The following is a 16886-nucleotide window of genomic DNA, read 5'->3' as shown; positions in this document are numbered from 1 at the left end:
GGACTTTTTTTTAACAAATATGATCTGATTATTTCCATTTTTTCAATTTGCTCATTTTATGATTTATTTAGCTTAAAGTCTGTACATATACTAGGACGACACCGTACTATAACTTTTTAGACTCATTACTTCTATTTTTGACTTTTACGGTTTCGTCACAGAATATAAAGATAATCTCTTTAACTTTACAAAATTTACCTTTGAATGTTTTCTATCTTCAGGGCTCGAATCTCGCCTATGCCTGTGTGTCCGATGAGGTGAAACCACAACTGACTGCAAGCGATCCTCGTATGGCGTTTCATCAGTCTGCGGACTCGACCCTAGTTCTTCATATACCCTGCAAATTAATAAAAAAAACCATAAGTCTTACTGGGGCTACATACCTTCTTTTATCATATGTAAAATAGAGGACCCAATAGGACTCAAAACCCAGAGATAAATACATGAAAAACCGTAATGTTTGGGCTTTAACTTACCAAATTCATTGCAGATGTAATTAATAAAATTTACCTGTACCGCCTATCGGCCGCATACTCAGCAGGATCATAATGTTCATGTGTAGGATAGCGAGGAGTCCGTGAAGACGCTCGACTAAAACTTGGAGTCCGCGTTCTGGCCCCATCATACCTGTTTGAAAGAACATTTTGTACCAATAACATCTTTTGTCAAACGGGTCGATAGAATCGGGTCGAAGGAATACTGCAACCTTATAAACGAGGGCTACAAGTTTTTACGCATCATCTGCTGGGGGGCCGAAAACTTATTTTAGTGATCATTTTCGCTCTTTTCTATTAGGTATATAATAAGATGGTATAAGTAGATTTCATTAGGATTACATAGATAAGGAAAAAATCTTGTTTTTCTGTTTATCCTGTGCTTTGTAATTTAATAATAATATGCTTATAAGAAGCGGTAGCTTGACATCAGGCGACCCGACTGACCACCCGTTTTTGTTAGCCTCCTTCTTGTACAGAAAAAAAAAGATGTATAACTAACCTGAGTTGTTCATGCCTAGTAGAGGGCAAGTAGCGCGTACTGAGATCACCCGCCAATCTTTCGGACCCAGGCATGGTCGCCGAACCACCATGTTTCTCCAGTTGTTCATAGAAAGCCTCCTAAGTGTCAAAAGGTGGGAGCTTAATATTCACATAACACCTTGTAATATTGTGGAATAAAACAACAAGTCGACAAGCACTATCCTAGACCATATACTTGTAAATGGCTATTTGTTTTGAAGCTCTACTTGATTTTGGCACTTTCTTGACAATCATTTTATGTTGTAAAGTCATGTATATGGCTATCATTTGGCTAGGAAATATGGTGAAGATGTGATGTGGTGTTGCGGTATGGGGGCGTACCTGGCACTCGCGCGAAGCGTAGTCGACGGCGAGGCGCGGGTGGTCGGGCTCGGCGGCGGAGGCGAGCGCGGCCACGCGGCGCAGCTCGCGCACCGCCGCGCCCGCCGCCGCCGCCTGCTCGAAGTGCACCAGCGCCGCGCCCGCCGCGCGGTCCACGCACACCGACGTCGCCGCGCCGCACCGCGACACCGCGCTCAGCACCTGACCCGCAACACAACATACACATACCTTACACTCGGCACTCTGCACTCTGCACTCTGCATTGCATTTATACAACAACTCTTACAACACCATAACACACCCAAACAAACCGTCCCACCTTGAGCATAAATTTACGTTTTTAACATAAATAGTTATACATAATGAAATAATATATATATTAAATACTAATGCTGGTACCTGTTTTTCAGTGTGCTCCGTGAGTCCGTCGACCCAGACGCAAGTGGTGGCGACGGGCTTCCCGAAACCGAGCTTTACGCGCGACCCGCCAACGTACTCGCCGTCCATGGCGCGTATCGCCTCCACCACGCTGGATATCGACTGGTATTGACAAAAAGCATAGCCCGCGCCCCCGCCGCTTCCTTTCTTTATGTCGATTTCAATGATCCGCCCGTAGTGCTTGAATTTATCTCTTAACTGTTGTTGTGTTACATCTTTTTCCAAGTTGCCAATAAACAAAGTCCTTGTGGCCTGTAAACAACATAGGTTACAAATGTCGCTATCATTTCTATTACGTTTTGTATATATAAAGGTTTTACTAATATGTTATCTTTTAATAACGGAATATTTATAATACAAGGTACCTTAGGATGGTATTCATCAATATCAGTCTCGTAAGGTTTGGCAGATTCGGCGTCCTCGTCGCAGTCCTGGTGTGGCGCCACGGATATCTTGCACCCAAAAAATAATTTGTCCTGCGACACCTCGAGCGCCTTGTCCACGTCGGACGGCTTCTTAAATCGCACCACTGCATACCGGTCTGCATTTTGACCGACCACCTACATAAAATAATAACATTACAGTCCTTACGAACAAATCTCTCTCAGATAAAATCTGTAGTACCGAATCTAAATGATGCTGAAGACAGGTGCATAGAAGAAATATTACTGCGTTTCGGCTGACAATTGTGGTGCCTGGTGCCCAACTAAGATACTTTTTCTTTTCTGTCCATTTTTTAACACATGATAGAAACGAGAAGATGAAAAGATGTGGCCAAGGCAAAACATCTGCACCTCATTTGTTTGCTGCGGATACCAGTGGTGAATGAGCCTCTATATTTTAACTTCTTTCAAAATTAAACACAAACATCACGGGATCCATGTTTTGTTTATCCATGATATTGTTAAAAATAGTAATCATAATTAATAACCTTCACCCAGACCACCTTGCCGTGCTTCTTGTACTCGTGGTAGAGGCCGTCTTTGAGCGAACTGTCGGTGGAGCGCGACGGCAGGTTACGCACGCAGATCGCAAGCGGACGTCCGTTCGCTGTCGACGCCCACTGTTTATCCATCAAACATTGTTCAGAACACCTAATATATTTTACAATTTCTTCTTGAAAATACAATATTAAATTTTATAAATTTTTATTTCGAAATTTGGAATGATAAAATAAATATATTTTTTTCATTGTAAGGTGGCAAACGAGCAAGCGGTCACATGAATTCGCCGAAATAGCGCAGCGACCGCTACCCATAGACATCCGCCGTTGCAAATGCGTTGCCTACCTTTAATCGGCCGAGAAGGGGAAGCACAGAAAGATAATATATCCCTTTTATTATAAAAATTCTTATGCGTCGCTTTGTACGTCAAATCCACCATCCCTTGTCATCCTTTTGTTATAAGAAAATGGGTGAAAAGGGAAAGAGGACTAAAATAGGCATCCGGAACGCACTCATCAGATGAAACACGGAATTACTTCCACTTCACGCCTGTCTTCTAAGTGGTCGTGGTATTGCACCGGGCGAGCCGGCTCACTTGCAACAGTTGTTGCTGGTGTCTACCACTGTTGAACTGGAAGATGACTTAAAGATGTCAAGCAGGTCACAAAATGTGTGGTAGATAAAACTGTTGCATTACATGGGGGATTGAAATACAAGAGCGACATGAAAGTAGAATATCCATATATGCGGACAAGGAATCCGCTGATGTAGGATAGAACTTTATATAAAATGAAAATGAGGGAATGATTAAATGGTGTAATCGTATTTTATACCACAAAGCGAAAGACGAGACAGTCAATCATTTTAGAAGTAGTACTATGGTCTATTAAGTAAGTAGTATAACAATATTGTCATATTGTTGTAAAGTATTTAAAAGAACATTACAAAAATTCGAGTTTCTACTTTTTTTTAACCCTTTTGTTGTTTTTCCCACTGTAAAATAAAAAAAAATCATTGCTTGATTGCTCATTTAGCCTATTTTTGTTTAATAGTATTTTTTTTATATCGAAGATTAATTCCTTTAAATATTTGAACGGAGCTGACTTTCCTGTAGTCATTACCATTTTATTTTTTAATTTTTAAAAATTAACTTCTTCAGTCGTAAATATACATATTGATGTAGATTCTACGTTAAAGATTTCATTGTACAATATTAGAGAGCGTGAATGCGCATGAGCACTTCTTCCTCTTATATCGTTTAAAGGGCGTAACACAGGATCCGTGTTTAAAATCAATGCGAGCATGTCTGTACCTGGTGCAGATGGGTGGTGGGCGGCGTGCGCCTCGCGGCCGGGTGACGGTCGAGCGGCGGCGCGGCGGGCGTGGAGGCGCGCGAAGTATCGCTGGGCTCCGGCGAACTGGTGTCGGAACGTGACGAGCCCGAACCGGAGCGCCGCCGCCGTCGGCCTCCCTCCGTGGCGCCGCCCGGCGTACTCGGTGTGCTCTCGCCGCCGCCCGCGCCTCCGACTGCACCACCCGCGCCCGCTGCGCCACCGCTCGTGGGCCGATCCCCACTCGCGTACCAACGATGATGTGGAGTAGTTCTGATAACCGACAACTATGTTAACCTTAAATTCATTCTAAAAGTAAAGGTACATACAGAAAACCAAATTAACCTATAACACCATATATTGTATCAAAGTTATTTTTAAGGCACAAAGGTTTAAATCTGCTACAATAAACAGGTAATGTTAAAAAAATATTTTTAAGTTAATTTCTGCTTTAAGAACTTCATTTTAAAGTTTTCAGGTAATGTTTTGAATTGATTTTATCACTGTGTTCCATGTGTCGCATGTTTACAAATGAAATTTATTTTTATTTATTTGACTGACTAATTACAAATGCGAAAGTTTAGATGTTTGATGGAAGTTTGCTATTACCTATCTCCAGAATGGCTAAGCGGATCTCGCTCTTATTTGGCATATACATATATAGAACATAGTCTAAAAGAACACGTAGGCTACTAATGAATGGTTCGTCGATTAAAGTGCCGCATCTGTAATCTGTTGAGTATGGCCTAATCACCCTTAACTTAGGGTAGGCTCTGAGCCCCTCGGTGGGGACGTATAGTAAGCTGATGATGATCTGTAATCGCGGGATTTTAGGTGGCCGCTTGCTTGTTTGCCAGGTAATATAAAAAAACGTTTTTTTTTTTCATTCCACACGGATGCAGTGGTAGGCTAAAGATAGTAATTTATATTCAATATGTGAACTCGTAAATATTTGGTTATCCATCACAGCAACTGACGTGCAGATAATCCTGGGAGCAAAGCTAAGCGAGGAACCCCATACGATCAGTATTGCAGTGGTCAGTATTAGATATTTTAAATGTTTTTTTATTTGATTTTCGATTTTAGTTACATTTTATTTAATTCTGTTTTTATTATTAAGTATATTATGGTTAAATGGTTTAGATTTTTTTTCACTACGAGAAATTCAAAATGGCAAATAACATATTTTTGCATTACCCGACAAAATAGGTTTCAAATCAAAAGGCTAAACGAGGAGAGTTTGTTACACTACACTATACTGTATGGAGAATCTAAAATGATCGCCTCATAAAATGGCGGATAACATATTTTTGCATAACCACCACACAACATGGGTAGCAAATGAAAAGACTTGACAATAGGCAATAGAATATGGAACGCTATGTTAAAAACCAAATGGCGCATATCGACATGTTTGTAATTTTAGTAAATGTATTTAAGAAATTTAGTTAAAGTTTTGAATTTGACTTTATGACCTTGCTATATTAGGCCTTTAGTACACAAGGCTACGTAAATCGTCGAATTTAGTATTATTTTATATGGTTGCGTCGCGAGAACCGCGTTGCGCGCGATTCGTACACACAACGTTGAATCACCGAAAAGGCTCATCTATTAGTCGGTACTGGCGTAGCGACAACATGTCAATTGTAGATTTGCTCAGCCATTTTAAAATTTGCAGCGTCTTTTCTCACGACCATCTTGACGCACAGAGGGCCTAGCCGTGACGGGCCTTAAGCGAAGTGCAGTGCAGGACGCCGCGGCTGCGCAGTATTTCCAGTCTAGCTCGTAATCTACATTCACACCCATAACAAAACTAATCCAGATCCACACACATAACAAAACTTTGCAACTTTGCAACATCTTTGTGACAAAAGTTCAAAAAATCGAAGAGGACTATGTTTGAAAAAATCAATCAATCAAAAATAAAATTTAAAAGTTTGAAATTTGGGGAAAAATCGTATTTTAAAATGAAATTAAAAAGCATTATTTATTTTATTTAATATAAAGTAATAAATACCATGGGTAAATTATTCAAATCTATAATGTGATGACTTATAACCGACGTTGAAGTACCGCATGTTCATATTATATGGATATTTGTCAAAATTTCAAAGTCCCTTAATTCTTTAATAACTATATTAAAAAAATATTTAATACATGTATAGGTAGAACATACTCAATTATTGCTTAAATCAGAAACATCGACTTTTTTGACTGAACGCTTGGCGTGGAATGGCTTCACCTCACAAAACGATTCGTATATGAAAACTGCAGATCTGATACGCGTTGCTTTAACTATACTGTTACGACATGATCAAGGCGACGCCTCGTGTGCCTAAAATGTCATGACTATCAACAGGGTTGGGCATGTCCATCATACCCAAAAAAAGGTGATTCACACTTAGAGTCGTAACTTCTCGTCTTGTCGCTTAATGGTTTAAAATATATTTATCTGTCACCTAATTTAGTAATTGATAACAATTACTTAAGCAGTATGAAACATTATACAATTTGTAAAAGTAGATCATTTCATAAACAAGGAAGCAGTTGGCCCAACCAGGTCACAAATTTAAAAGACTGAGTTTCGAAGGACATATCAGTATTTAGTAGGCTGAATGAGTATATCTCGTCAGGTTACCTTTCGACGTTGGAGGGTGGTGTGGCGTATGCGGGCGCGGCGTTGTTACTCCGCTGGTAGCGGCCATAGGTTGTAGGCGTGGTGCCGCGGCGACAGAACTCGGAAGCGCTATCGTTGGTGCCGCGCCACGTTGCCGGCGCCGCCGCTGACGCGGCCATGGCACACGCATTGCCTGCGCTCTCTTCTCCCCTGCAAAACAAAACACACATTTGAATTATAATAGATTGGAGGGAAAACAAATTCATGATTTTAGGTAGGTGGCTGTACTGTTATCATAAAGTACGTATACATCATACAATTTTAGATTTATCCTGTTGTAATGTTACTGTTCACACTATAATAACTTTTAGCCGTAACTTGTTTGGTATACATTAAATTTTGAATTGCAGGTTGTTAATAATGGACGTCATCGAAGAAAGTTCGCTTAATTTTGCGATAATTTTTTTGAAGGTCAAAATGCCAGACAGAAAGCACAAATTGTGAATGATGTTTATGGTTCCGATACTGAAACTACTAATAACGAGAAATGTTGGTTTCTAAAACTATTCACAAATTTTAGATCTATAAAACTCTGCTCGTACAGGCTGGATCGTCTAAAGAATGTCGACAACATCACAGAGATAATGGAAATTAGCTTATGCTTAAGCTTTAGGGCAGTATTTATATAACCGTTTAATTATATTTTGCTATGACAAAAAAACGCTACAAAATGAACATAAAAATAATCGATAGTTTTATCCTCAACCTAATTTTTTATGGTTAGATAATAAAATAGTTTTCACTCCATCGTTAGCTTTATAATTTGGCCTTCGCTTATAAATATGGCTTTTGAGACGATGGATAAATGTAAACTAGTGCTATCACTTATAAAATCTGTTTTTATTTTCGTTTTAAACACTATTTACACTTATTAAGAAGAGCACAATCAATTTCGTTGTTACATTGTTCGCATCTTGGACTCCCCTCGCGCCTAAACCTCTCGTTGTTAATTTTTACTTTTACTTGATAAGGTGAAGATTTTCTCGGTGGCCAGTTAGTACCTTACAAAAAATACTTAAATATTTTTTTTTATTTGACATTTATATAAATAATATAATATAATAAGCTCTTCTCCTTAATAAATCATCGAATTCATATAAAATATTTTATAACTCTTGCGCCTGTTTTGTTAGCGGTATCTGTTTATCAAAGTATTGACTGACCAACAACTTCATGTAACTCCTTACGCATATATTTTAGAGTTCATTTAATAATCGAACCGTGTAATTTGAAAGTAGCCTAATTTCATTTACACATAAGTAAGCTAACATATTAATGTCGGAAAGTACTAATTATGGTAATGTACAAGTAATTTATAATTAGTATTAACAAGTTAATCTCAGTTTTTTGTAAAAATCATTAATTAAATAACCCACATGAGTAGATAAACCATTCAGGCACACAGCTTCTAACTAACGTTCCTGAACACTAACTAAAAATAAAACCTGATTTCAAACAAATGCACAAAAAAGAATATGCACAAAAAAACAAAATAATGTCGTAAATACCCTCGAGAAAGTTCTCTTCTTCCTTGTAACATGACTATATTGTACAAATATTGTTATTATATTTCGGTATCAAAAGGTTAAGTTTATCAGGCTATTTTTTGCAGAGAATGCTAGGAACATAACAAAAAAAAAAGAACTGTATGTTAAGAGTTGAACAACTTATAAATTTGGGAAAATGTTTTTCAATCACAAGGATTTTAATGATGGTAACGTTCCAGATTATTTTTTTATTTTGTAGTATTATTAGCTGTCGCCCGCAACTCCGTCCGCACGAAATTAACAAAAAAAATCCTATGTATTCTTTCAGATTATGTTCTACATGTATGCCAAATTTCATTGTGATGTTTTGAGCCGTCCTAGAGATACCTTTAAACATTCGTTTTTATAATATTAGTAAGATTGCTTGAGCAAAAATTTCGCGATTATTTCGAACTTGAAATAAATATCGACATCGTTCACAACAAAATACTGTAACATAACAAAGTTTGCATTCGATTTGTCTAGTGAGTGTTTCCCGTTAGTTAATTTGAAAATAGCCACGTGAAGTATTGCCTTCAAATAGCATTTTCAACTAGGGCGAATTATTTCACCTAAAAGTATTAAATATTATAATTATATTAAAACTCACAAATATACACATAAACCTTAAATGTTTCCAAACAAACTTTCGGCCCTATTCCTGTTATTTTGCACCCTTGAGCGTAAAACTTTTACAAGCTTTGAATGACATATTTATTTATATCAAATTAACAGCCTAAAGATATGTTTCAAGCTTCTGGCTGTAAAATACTACTATATACTTCCATATACAAATTTCGACGCACACTTTCAACACTTTTTTGCCAATTAAAAACCCTTTACCCTTTCAAAAGTAGCCTATGTCCTTTTTCTCAGACTTTAGAATCGATTGGCGTTCAAGCGAAACAGACAGAGTTAGTTTCGCGTTTATAATATTAGTAAAGATTAAAATAAGTTAGGAATTACAACATTATATTTGCAATCAGTGTAAATGTTTACGAATAATCTATAAAAAGAAATGAGATGCATTAAAAATAAGAATTGTCAAAAAAGGCAAGTCACATAAATCAGTTAATCGTAAAAACTTGTGAGATCCATGTAATACCATATCCGTTTATTTAACTAGTTAAGGGACCTTCTCCCTTAAGTTATTACGTAATTAGGTATACTAACGACATCTTACAGTGCTCACATTAATAATTAAAATATTTTATGTCTTAAATAAAATAAACTGACTTAGCCTTCGCATGAATGTACTAACATTAGTAGACAAATGATTTTTTTCCTACTTATTATTGTGGGAGTCACAGTCGGAGAATATTTTTTCAAATAAAACATAGTCTTCTTTAACTCATATATTTCTTTTGGAATTGTAAACAACAACATTTTCAAAAACACCGCTGTTACATTGTCTTTACGATTACCCGTCAGACAGAAAAAAACATGGCCGTCATTCGGACGCGCAATTACAATACTTTTAATTAACGATAACGATAACATGATAAGTTGAATACTTCTATTTTATATTTGAGAATCAAATATTTAAATAATCGGTCGGATCGTAATACTAATGATTAATGTTGTTATTTTAAATAAACAAAAGTGTTATTGACTTATAGCATAGACTAAATAAAGTTTTAGGTTAAGGAATTACAGAATATATAAAATGGCTAACATTATATTCGTAGGTTATATAAGGATGTCTTAGATATAAAATCCCCAGGTCACAAAATAAGTTACCATACTCCTCCGATACAGCTCGAACAATTTTTATGAAATTTAATATATAATATTAGAACTATTGAATACATTTAAAATTGAATAGTTCTGAGAATCTACTACCATCTATTTTTTTAATCCCGCGATAAAGGAGTTGCAGGCGACAACTAGTATAGTTATTAAAGTGCGTTTACAAATCAAAAATATTTGCTTTTTAAGAAGTTTCAGCGATTTGCCTTTTTTCGCGCACAATTAGATATTTGCGCGCTATCGGTGTCGTAAGCGAAGTAAGAAGTCTCGTTCATCGTGTACGGCAGTATGTCATTGCATCTTACAGAGAACGAACGTTCTTCTTTTTTTTGCTTAACAAGTATTAAATGGGTACTAGTAGTTGTAAATGAGACGTTGACTCATTTTAATAATTTTTAGAAATTAAAATTTTAAAAATTTAACATTCAGTAATGTGATACGAAAACCCAATTAGTCGACCTAGAACGATTTGTGCAAATTTATAAAAAAAAATGTCGATTACTGGTCGGTGGCGATTTGTCACAAATTATTCGTGACGTCAAGTCTTTCGTCGATGCCATTGTCATCTTTATAGTGTGCCTATGTAAGATAGATTAGTTTGAAAATTAATTTGGCAATATACTAGATATGGGTTTTTCTATTTTCTATGGTTGTTCTCATAGAACTTACAACCGAAAATTTTGTGGTGATTGTTTATGACTTACAATATAAATAAAATGGTTTCTTTCTATTCCTATTTTATCCTTAAAAACGACATCTATATATACAGTTTTTTTTAATATCACAGGTGGCAAACGAGCGAGCGGCCACCTGAAATCGCTGAAATAGCGAAGTGACCGTTGTCCATAGACATACGCAATTGCATATGCGTTGCCTACTTTTAATCGACGGAGAAGAGGATGCACAGAAAGAAAATATTTTCCCTTTCCATGCATCCCTCTCATCCGGAAAGTCCACTTCCACTTCCCATCCTTTCCTTATGAGAAAAAGGGTGGGAAGGGAAAGAGGACTAATTTTGGCCTCCGGGACGCACACTCATCAGACGAAACGCGGAATTGCTTCCACTTCACGCCTGTCTTCTGTGTGGTCGTGGTATTTCACCGGGCGAGCCGGGCCGATTCGAGGGATGATGTTAAAGCGGGCTCTACCACTGTTAAAAATTGTTGGTTGTCCCAAAATTCAACGATAAAACGGAAATGGTGTATAGCCAGCTCGATAACCACACCGGGAAAAATACAAAAAAAATCCATCTCTTTTTGTTTAAAAGTTACATTAACTTTTGTTACTTTTCTTATAATTTGATACCCACCACCATATGATCAGACACTGTGGTTACAATTCCCCTGCCGGAAGAGATCGTACGCTGGAGGAAGGAAGGTCGCGACGATCTCTTCCGGCGATGGTAAGAGAGGTTGGCGGACGCCTCGGTGAGCAGACGGCTCATCGAGGCCGTCCGCCCCGTCCTGCGCCAGTGGGTGGAGGCGAGGCACCGGGAACCGACTTACTTCCTGACGCAGCTTCTCACAGGGCACGGCTGTTTCAGCCGTTACCTGTGTGAAGTTGTGGGGATTGAGTCGGGTCCCGAGTGCCACCATTGCGCGTCCGGCGACGTGGACACGGCAGGGCACACGCTCGCCGTGTGCACGAGCTGGGACGCGCAACGCGCCACGCTCACTGGCGCTATAGAGCGAGATCGGTCGCTGCCGGCCGTCATACGTGCGATGGTCGGCAGCGAACAGAGTTGGGCCGCCGTCGCCTCCTTCGCACGCGAGGTGATGGCGGCCAAAAGAGAGGCCCTGCGGGAGCGCGAACGCGCCAACGAGACGCTGCCGCCCCGCAGGGCTCCAGCGAGGGGCCGCCGGCGTGCGAGGTACGCGGCGGCCCTACAACCAAGAGTTAGAGAGTGCCACGCGCGACGGGTCGTGGGACCTGTCGCGCCGATTGTGGCCGATGGCCCTCCTCTCGTGTTCTGAGGAGGGTTTCATCATAGGGTGATGGGAGGGGTCTAAGATATGACCCCTCCCTACACGAGTCGAGCCCCTACCAACGGGCTCCCCCCTAGCCGGGCCGTGGATAAACTAACGTAGATGCCACGGTCCGGTTGGGCGTAGGAGAACACCGCGGGGTTTAGTGGGTAGTCCGGTCTTGTTCCCAGACCGGGAGTCCCACACGAAACCGTCCCTGCTGCCCCCGCAGCACGGACGGCGAAGTGCATAAACGCATTCCCCGCGTTAACAAAAAAAAAAGACACTGTGGTTACAAATATGAAGATATTCCTGCATTTTTTTTGTATTAGCTACCTAATTAACATAACTATTCATTGAAGTTAAAAATTGGACCAAAACATTCGTAATTTAAGCACAAAAAATAATTAACTTTGACTGTTTCCTTGAAATTTTAAAACATTTTAACTTTTGACCAACTTTGACATGCTACTGTGTAAAAAAAATGTATGGCACTAAATTACAAAAGTACGCGGAACTCATCAAGATTTTAAAATGCTACAACACTATGATAAAACCTGCGAAAATTCTCTAAAAAAAAAAATTAGAACTAAAATTGAATATTTTGCTTAGATATTAAGAATTTTATTAATTGTTCAAAAATGGGTTTTCAGTTATAGATTCAGGATCTTTCAACTATTTACTTATATCCCCGTAGGTTTATCTCTTCTGCAGCATCTGAGATTCTTTAAGGGAGTTCGCCAGTTCTCGCCAGTGGTTTTGCATAGACATTTGTCTCTAAGACATCCCAGTAAGGAAATCGAGCGGATTTCGATCCGCAGAGCCGGGTGGCTATAAAATTGGAACTTTTATCATATCAAGTAATATGTCAAACGAGCAAGTGGCCACCTAAATTCGCTAAAATAGCGAAGCGACCGCTGCCATAGCCCGCAATTTCAGATGCATTGCCTACTTTCTATTGATAGAGGTCCAATGTGTCCCGTCCTCCATCCACTTCCCCTAAATTAGGAGTCTAAACGTAGGCCTCTGGCATGTACATTCGTAAATGAAACGTGGATGGGAAAATTGAAATACAAAGAGATGAAAATAATGTCTTACCCTGCATTATCAAAAGTAATAAATGTATGTCTATCTCGCTCGCACCGTAAAATCTATGAATAAATGTTTTTTCAACTTTTTTGAACACTTTTAACAGTGGTAGAGCCCGCTTTAACATCTTCGCACGAATTGGCCCGGCTCGCCCGGTGAAATACCACGACCACACAGAAGACAGGCGTGAAGTGGAAGCAATTCCGCGTTTGGTCTGATGAGTGTGCGTCCCGGAGGCCTAATTTAGTCATCTTTCCCTTCCCATCCTTTTTCTTGTGAGGAAGGGTTGGGAAGTGGAAGTGGACTTTCCGGATGAGAAGATGCATGGAAAGAGAAAATATTTTCTTTCTGTGCATCCTCTCCTCCGTCGATTTTAAGGTAGGCAACGCATATGCAATTGCGTATGTCTATGGGCAACGGTCACTTCGCTATTTCAGATGGCCGCTCGCTCGTTTGCCACCTTATGATATATAAAAAAAACTTAATAAAATTTCTAATAACTATGAAAAATGGTCAATTTTAGTTGTTAATTTTATTTTGAGAATTTTCGCAGTTTTATCATAGTGTTGTAGCATTTTAGAATCTTGATGAGTTCCGCGTACTTTTGTAATTTAGTGCCATGGTACTCTACATACATTTTTTTTACACAGTAGCATGTCAAAGTTGGTCAAAAGTTAAAATGTTTTAAAATTTCAAGGAAACAGTCAAAGTTAATTATTTTTTGTGCTTAAATTACGAATGTTTCAGTCCAATTTTTAACTTCAATGAATAGTTGTTACTTAGGTAGCTAATACAAAAAAAAAATGCAGGAATATCTTCATATTTGTAGCCACAGTGTCTGATCATATGGTGGTGGGTATCAAATTATAAGAAAAATTACAAAAGTTAATGTAACTTTTAAACAAAAAGAGATGGATTTTTTTTTTGTATTTTTCCCGGTGCGGTTATCGAGCTGGCTATACACCATTTCCGTTTTATCGTTGAATTTTGGGACACCCTGTATAAGAGAAAGTCGTGTTAGTAACACTATTTATAACTCAAGAACGGCATTACCGATATGACTGAAAATCGGTGAAGAGGTAGCTTAGAGCCAGGAAACGGACATAGGATACTATTTATTCATTATTTTTTGTAATTTTTTTTCTTCAAATTTTTGCCATGAAGATCTTTTTATTTAACTTACTAATATTATAAATGCGAATGTTTAGATGTATGTGATGTGGATGGATGGGTGGGTTACACTAAATAAGTTTTTTATATATATTTTTTTTCCACGCGGACGGAGTCACGGGCGACAGTTACTAAAGATATAAAACATTGTGGTGTAAGCAAACAAAAAAGAGATGTAGTAATATTTTTAAATTATTTTTGCGATTCATAGCCAAATAACTGTAATAAATTGAAAAAGTAAAAAAATAGATAAATTTACCGATTTGTTCGAATAACATTACTAAAGAACGGTACGCGATAGTTCACAGTTATTCGTTGTGCGCGACGTTTCGACACGATGACAACGTACATTAAGTACAATATTAATCCTCGTACTAAATTAATTCGATACTTTATAGGCTTCAGTTGTCAAATTAAGCTATCTCAAATAGACACACTATATACTAGTATAATAAAACTTAAACACAAACGCATTTGTTATGTAGGATGTCTGAAATGACGGCATACTTTAAATTTTTTTTTAATTATTCCACTACAAGACACTCTACGCCCTACTCTGACCACACGTTTTTCACGCTATTAAACTTCGGGAGTAAATAAATTGATAAAATTGCTCTGCGAAAATGGGACAAAAACTACAATATAGCCAATAGAAGCAAACAAGGAATATTACCAAGGTAACGATAATTGTTCATCATCATCAGCTCACTACACGTCTCCACCGAGGGGCTCGGAGCCTATCCTAAATTAGGGGTGACTAGGCGGTAATCAATCACGCTGCCCCAATGCAGATTGGTTGGCTTAACACATATCTTTGAATTTCTTCTCAGATATGTGCAGGTTGCGTCACGATGTTTTCCTTCACCGTAAGTGTACTTATGTAAATCGGATACGATGCACAATAATTGTTAGGCATTTGGACATTTGCAATTAAGTCTTGTGATATGTAAACAATATTTTTTTGTATAACAGATTTGTGTAAGTGAGTTAAAACAGATATTAGCACAATGATTAGAAAGGTACTTGGTCTTGCAATCTACGGCCGTTTTACGGTACTTAACCACTGTTCTAATTATAAATAAACGTTCAGTTGGCCGCGTAAATCTGATTCATTAAAGCCAACAGTGATTGATTATTTACCCAAAATTAACGCTGTCATATGCGCCACTTAATTTAAAAATGGCTTAACTCCATTTTTCATGATTTCCTTGTTAACATGCACAACTTCGTGTTATTTATCTTTATGTTCTTAATAATAAAACCGTGTAGTTTGAAAATGGCCTAACTCCAGTTCATCATCAACATCATTGTCAGCCTGGATTCGTCCACTGCTGAACGTAGGCCTACCACATGAATTACTCAATTTACCTATACTTAAATCATTTTTTTCATAATGATAATGTCGGAAAGTAGTGAATGATACAATTTAGAAGTACCTAATTATTAATTAGTATTTACATGTTAACAACATCAGTTTGTGGAAAACTGCGTTAGTTGAATAAGCAGCATGTTTAATGTAACTTGCATATATTATGTTGCCAAAGGAAATTAAAGATATGTAAAATAAACTCAGTATTTATCTTCCAATGTGAAGCATCTTAAATTATAATGATTGGATCCCAGCACCTTCAAATTTTACAATAAACCTGATTGTGGATTTAAAAAGTGGCCTAACTGCATTTTTGATAAGAAAACACATATTATACACTTAATAATTGCTATCATTTTAATAGTTTTAATAGGAACTATAAATTTAACATTCGTTTTAAGCAATATCAGTAACGTGACCATTTATATTTTGATTCAAAACGGGACACTAGTTTTTTCAGGTAACGGGTAGTCAATGAAAAAAAAAATTAAGTTCTTTCTTCAAATACAATCAGTAGGCTTACTAATAAAAAATACATATTATAGCCGAAATGTTAAGTAATATTTAAATTTATCAGAATAACTTTGCTTTAAACTGAATACCTAAGTGTATAGCTGGTGATGTTTTTAAACAAGAATGAAACTCTTGGCACTTTTTTCTATTTGCCTTAATTGCCAACATCGCCAGCATCAACGTGTATAACTGAAATTTGAACTGGGTTTTCTCAGATGGATTGACCGACGATGTGGTCTCGCCCTCGTACACCGCACGCATCGACCGACTCAACTGTTTAAATTTCCCCGCGAATTAAGAAACGAGACAATTTGGCGTTCTAGCATTCTTTTCGGAGCCACCGGGACTCGTAACTATAAAAAAGGCAGTCCCATTAAAAATGGGACGGCTGGGGCGTTATATAAAGTGCATTCGCTACGAAGCGATTCCATAACCAACTTCATAAATGTATGGAACTGACGCGCAACAATCGGGTGATTTATCAAAAGTTATTGTCAGTTCTATACATTTTTTAAATTCGTTATGGAATCGCTTCAAAGCGAATGAAATTTGTTTTACCCCCAAGGTCACGCTAAGTATCACTCGGTAGTATTCCATTCGTACGAGGGTGAATCAAAAAATTCTTGGAATCAATATTAAAAAATGCAAAGATTTAAATAATAATATTTTATTTTTCTACATAATCTCCCTCCAATGCAATGCATTTAGAATAACGCGTTTCTAACTTCCTTATTCCTTGTGAAAAAAAAATATTTTTT

At 37.8% G+C, this 16886-nt stretch overlaps 1 protein-coding gene across 1 annotated transcript in view; it reads right to left on the bottom strand.

Annotated features, from left to right (window-relative positions):
* The window catches only part of spen (spen family transcriptional repressor split ends), a 62504-nt gene that overhangs the window by 17074 nt on the left and 28544 nt on the right, over positions 1-16886 (bottom strand). Inside the window, exons 3-11 of the mRNA XM_013324234.1 lie at positions 6710-6898; positions 4053-4344; positions 2728-2859; positions 2162-2356; positions 1758-2048; positions 1359-1559; positions 997-1115; positions 511-627; positions 199-337 (exon numbers count right to left, since the gene is read on the bottom strand). Of these exons, the coding sequence (XP_013179688.1) occupies positions 199-337; positions 511-627; positions 997-1115; positions 1359-1559; positions 1758-2048; positions 2162-2356; positions 2728-2859; positions 4053-4344; positions 6710-6898 (1675 nt within the window). The remainder of the gene's footprint in view (positions 1-198; positions 338-510; positions 628-996; positions 1116-1358; positions 1560-1757; positions 2049-2161; positions 2357-2727; positions 2860-4052; positions 4345-6709; positions 6899-16886) is intronic.

This window comes from Papilio xuthus, unplaced genomic scaffold (assembly GCF_000836235.2).
Source record: "Papilio xuthus unplaced genomic scaffold, Pxut_1.1 DF824992.1, whole genome shotgun sequence".
In the NCBI taxonomy this organism is placed as follows: Eukaryota; Metazoa; Arthropoda; class Insecta; order Lepidoptera; family Papilionidae; genus Papilio; species Papilio xuthus.
This window is presented reverse-complemented; position numbering and strand designations above follow the sequence as displayed.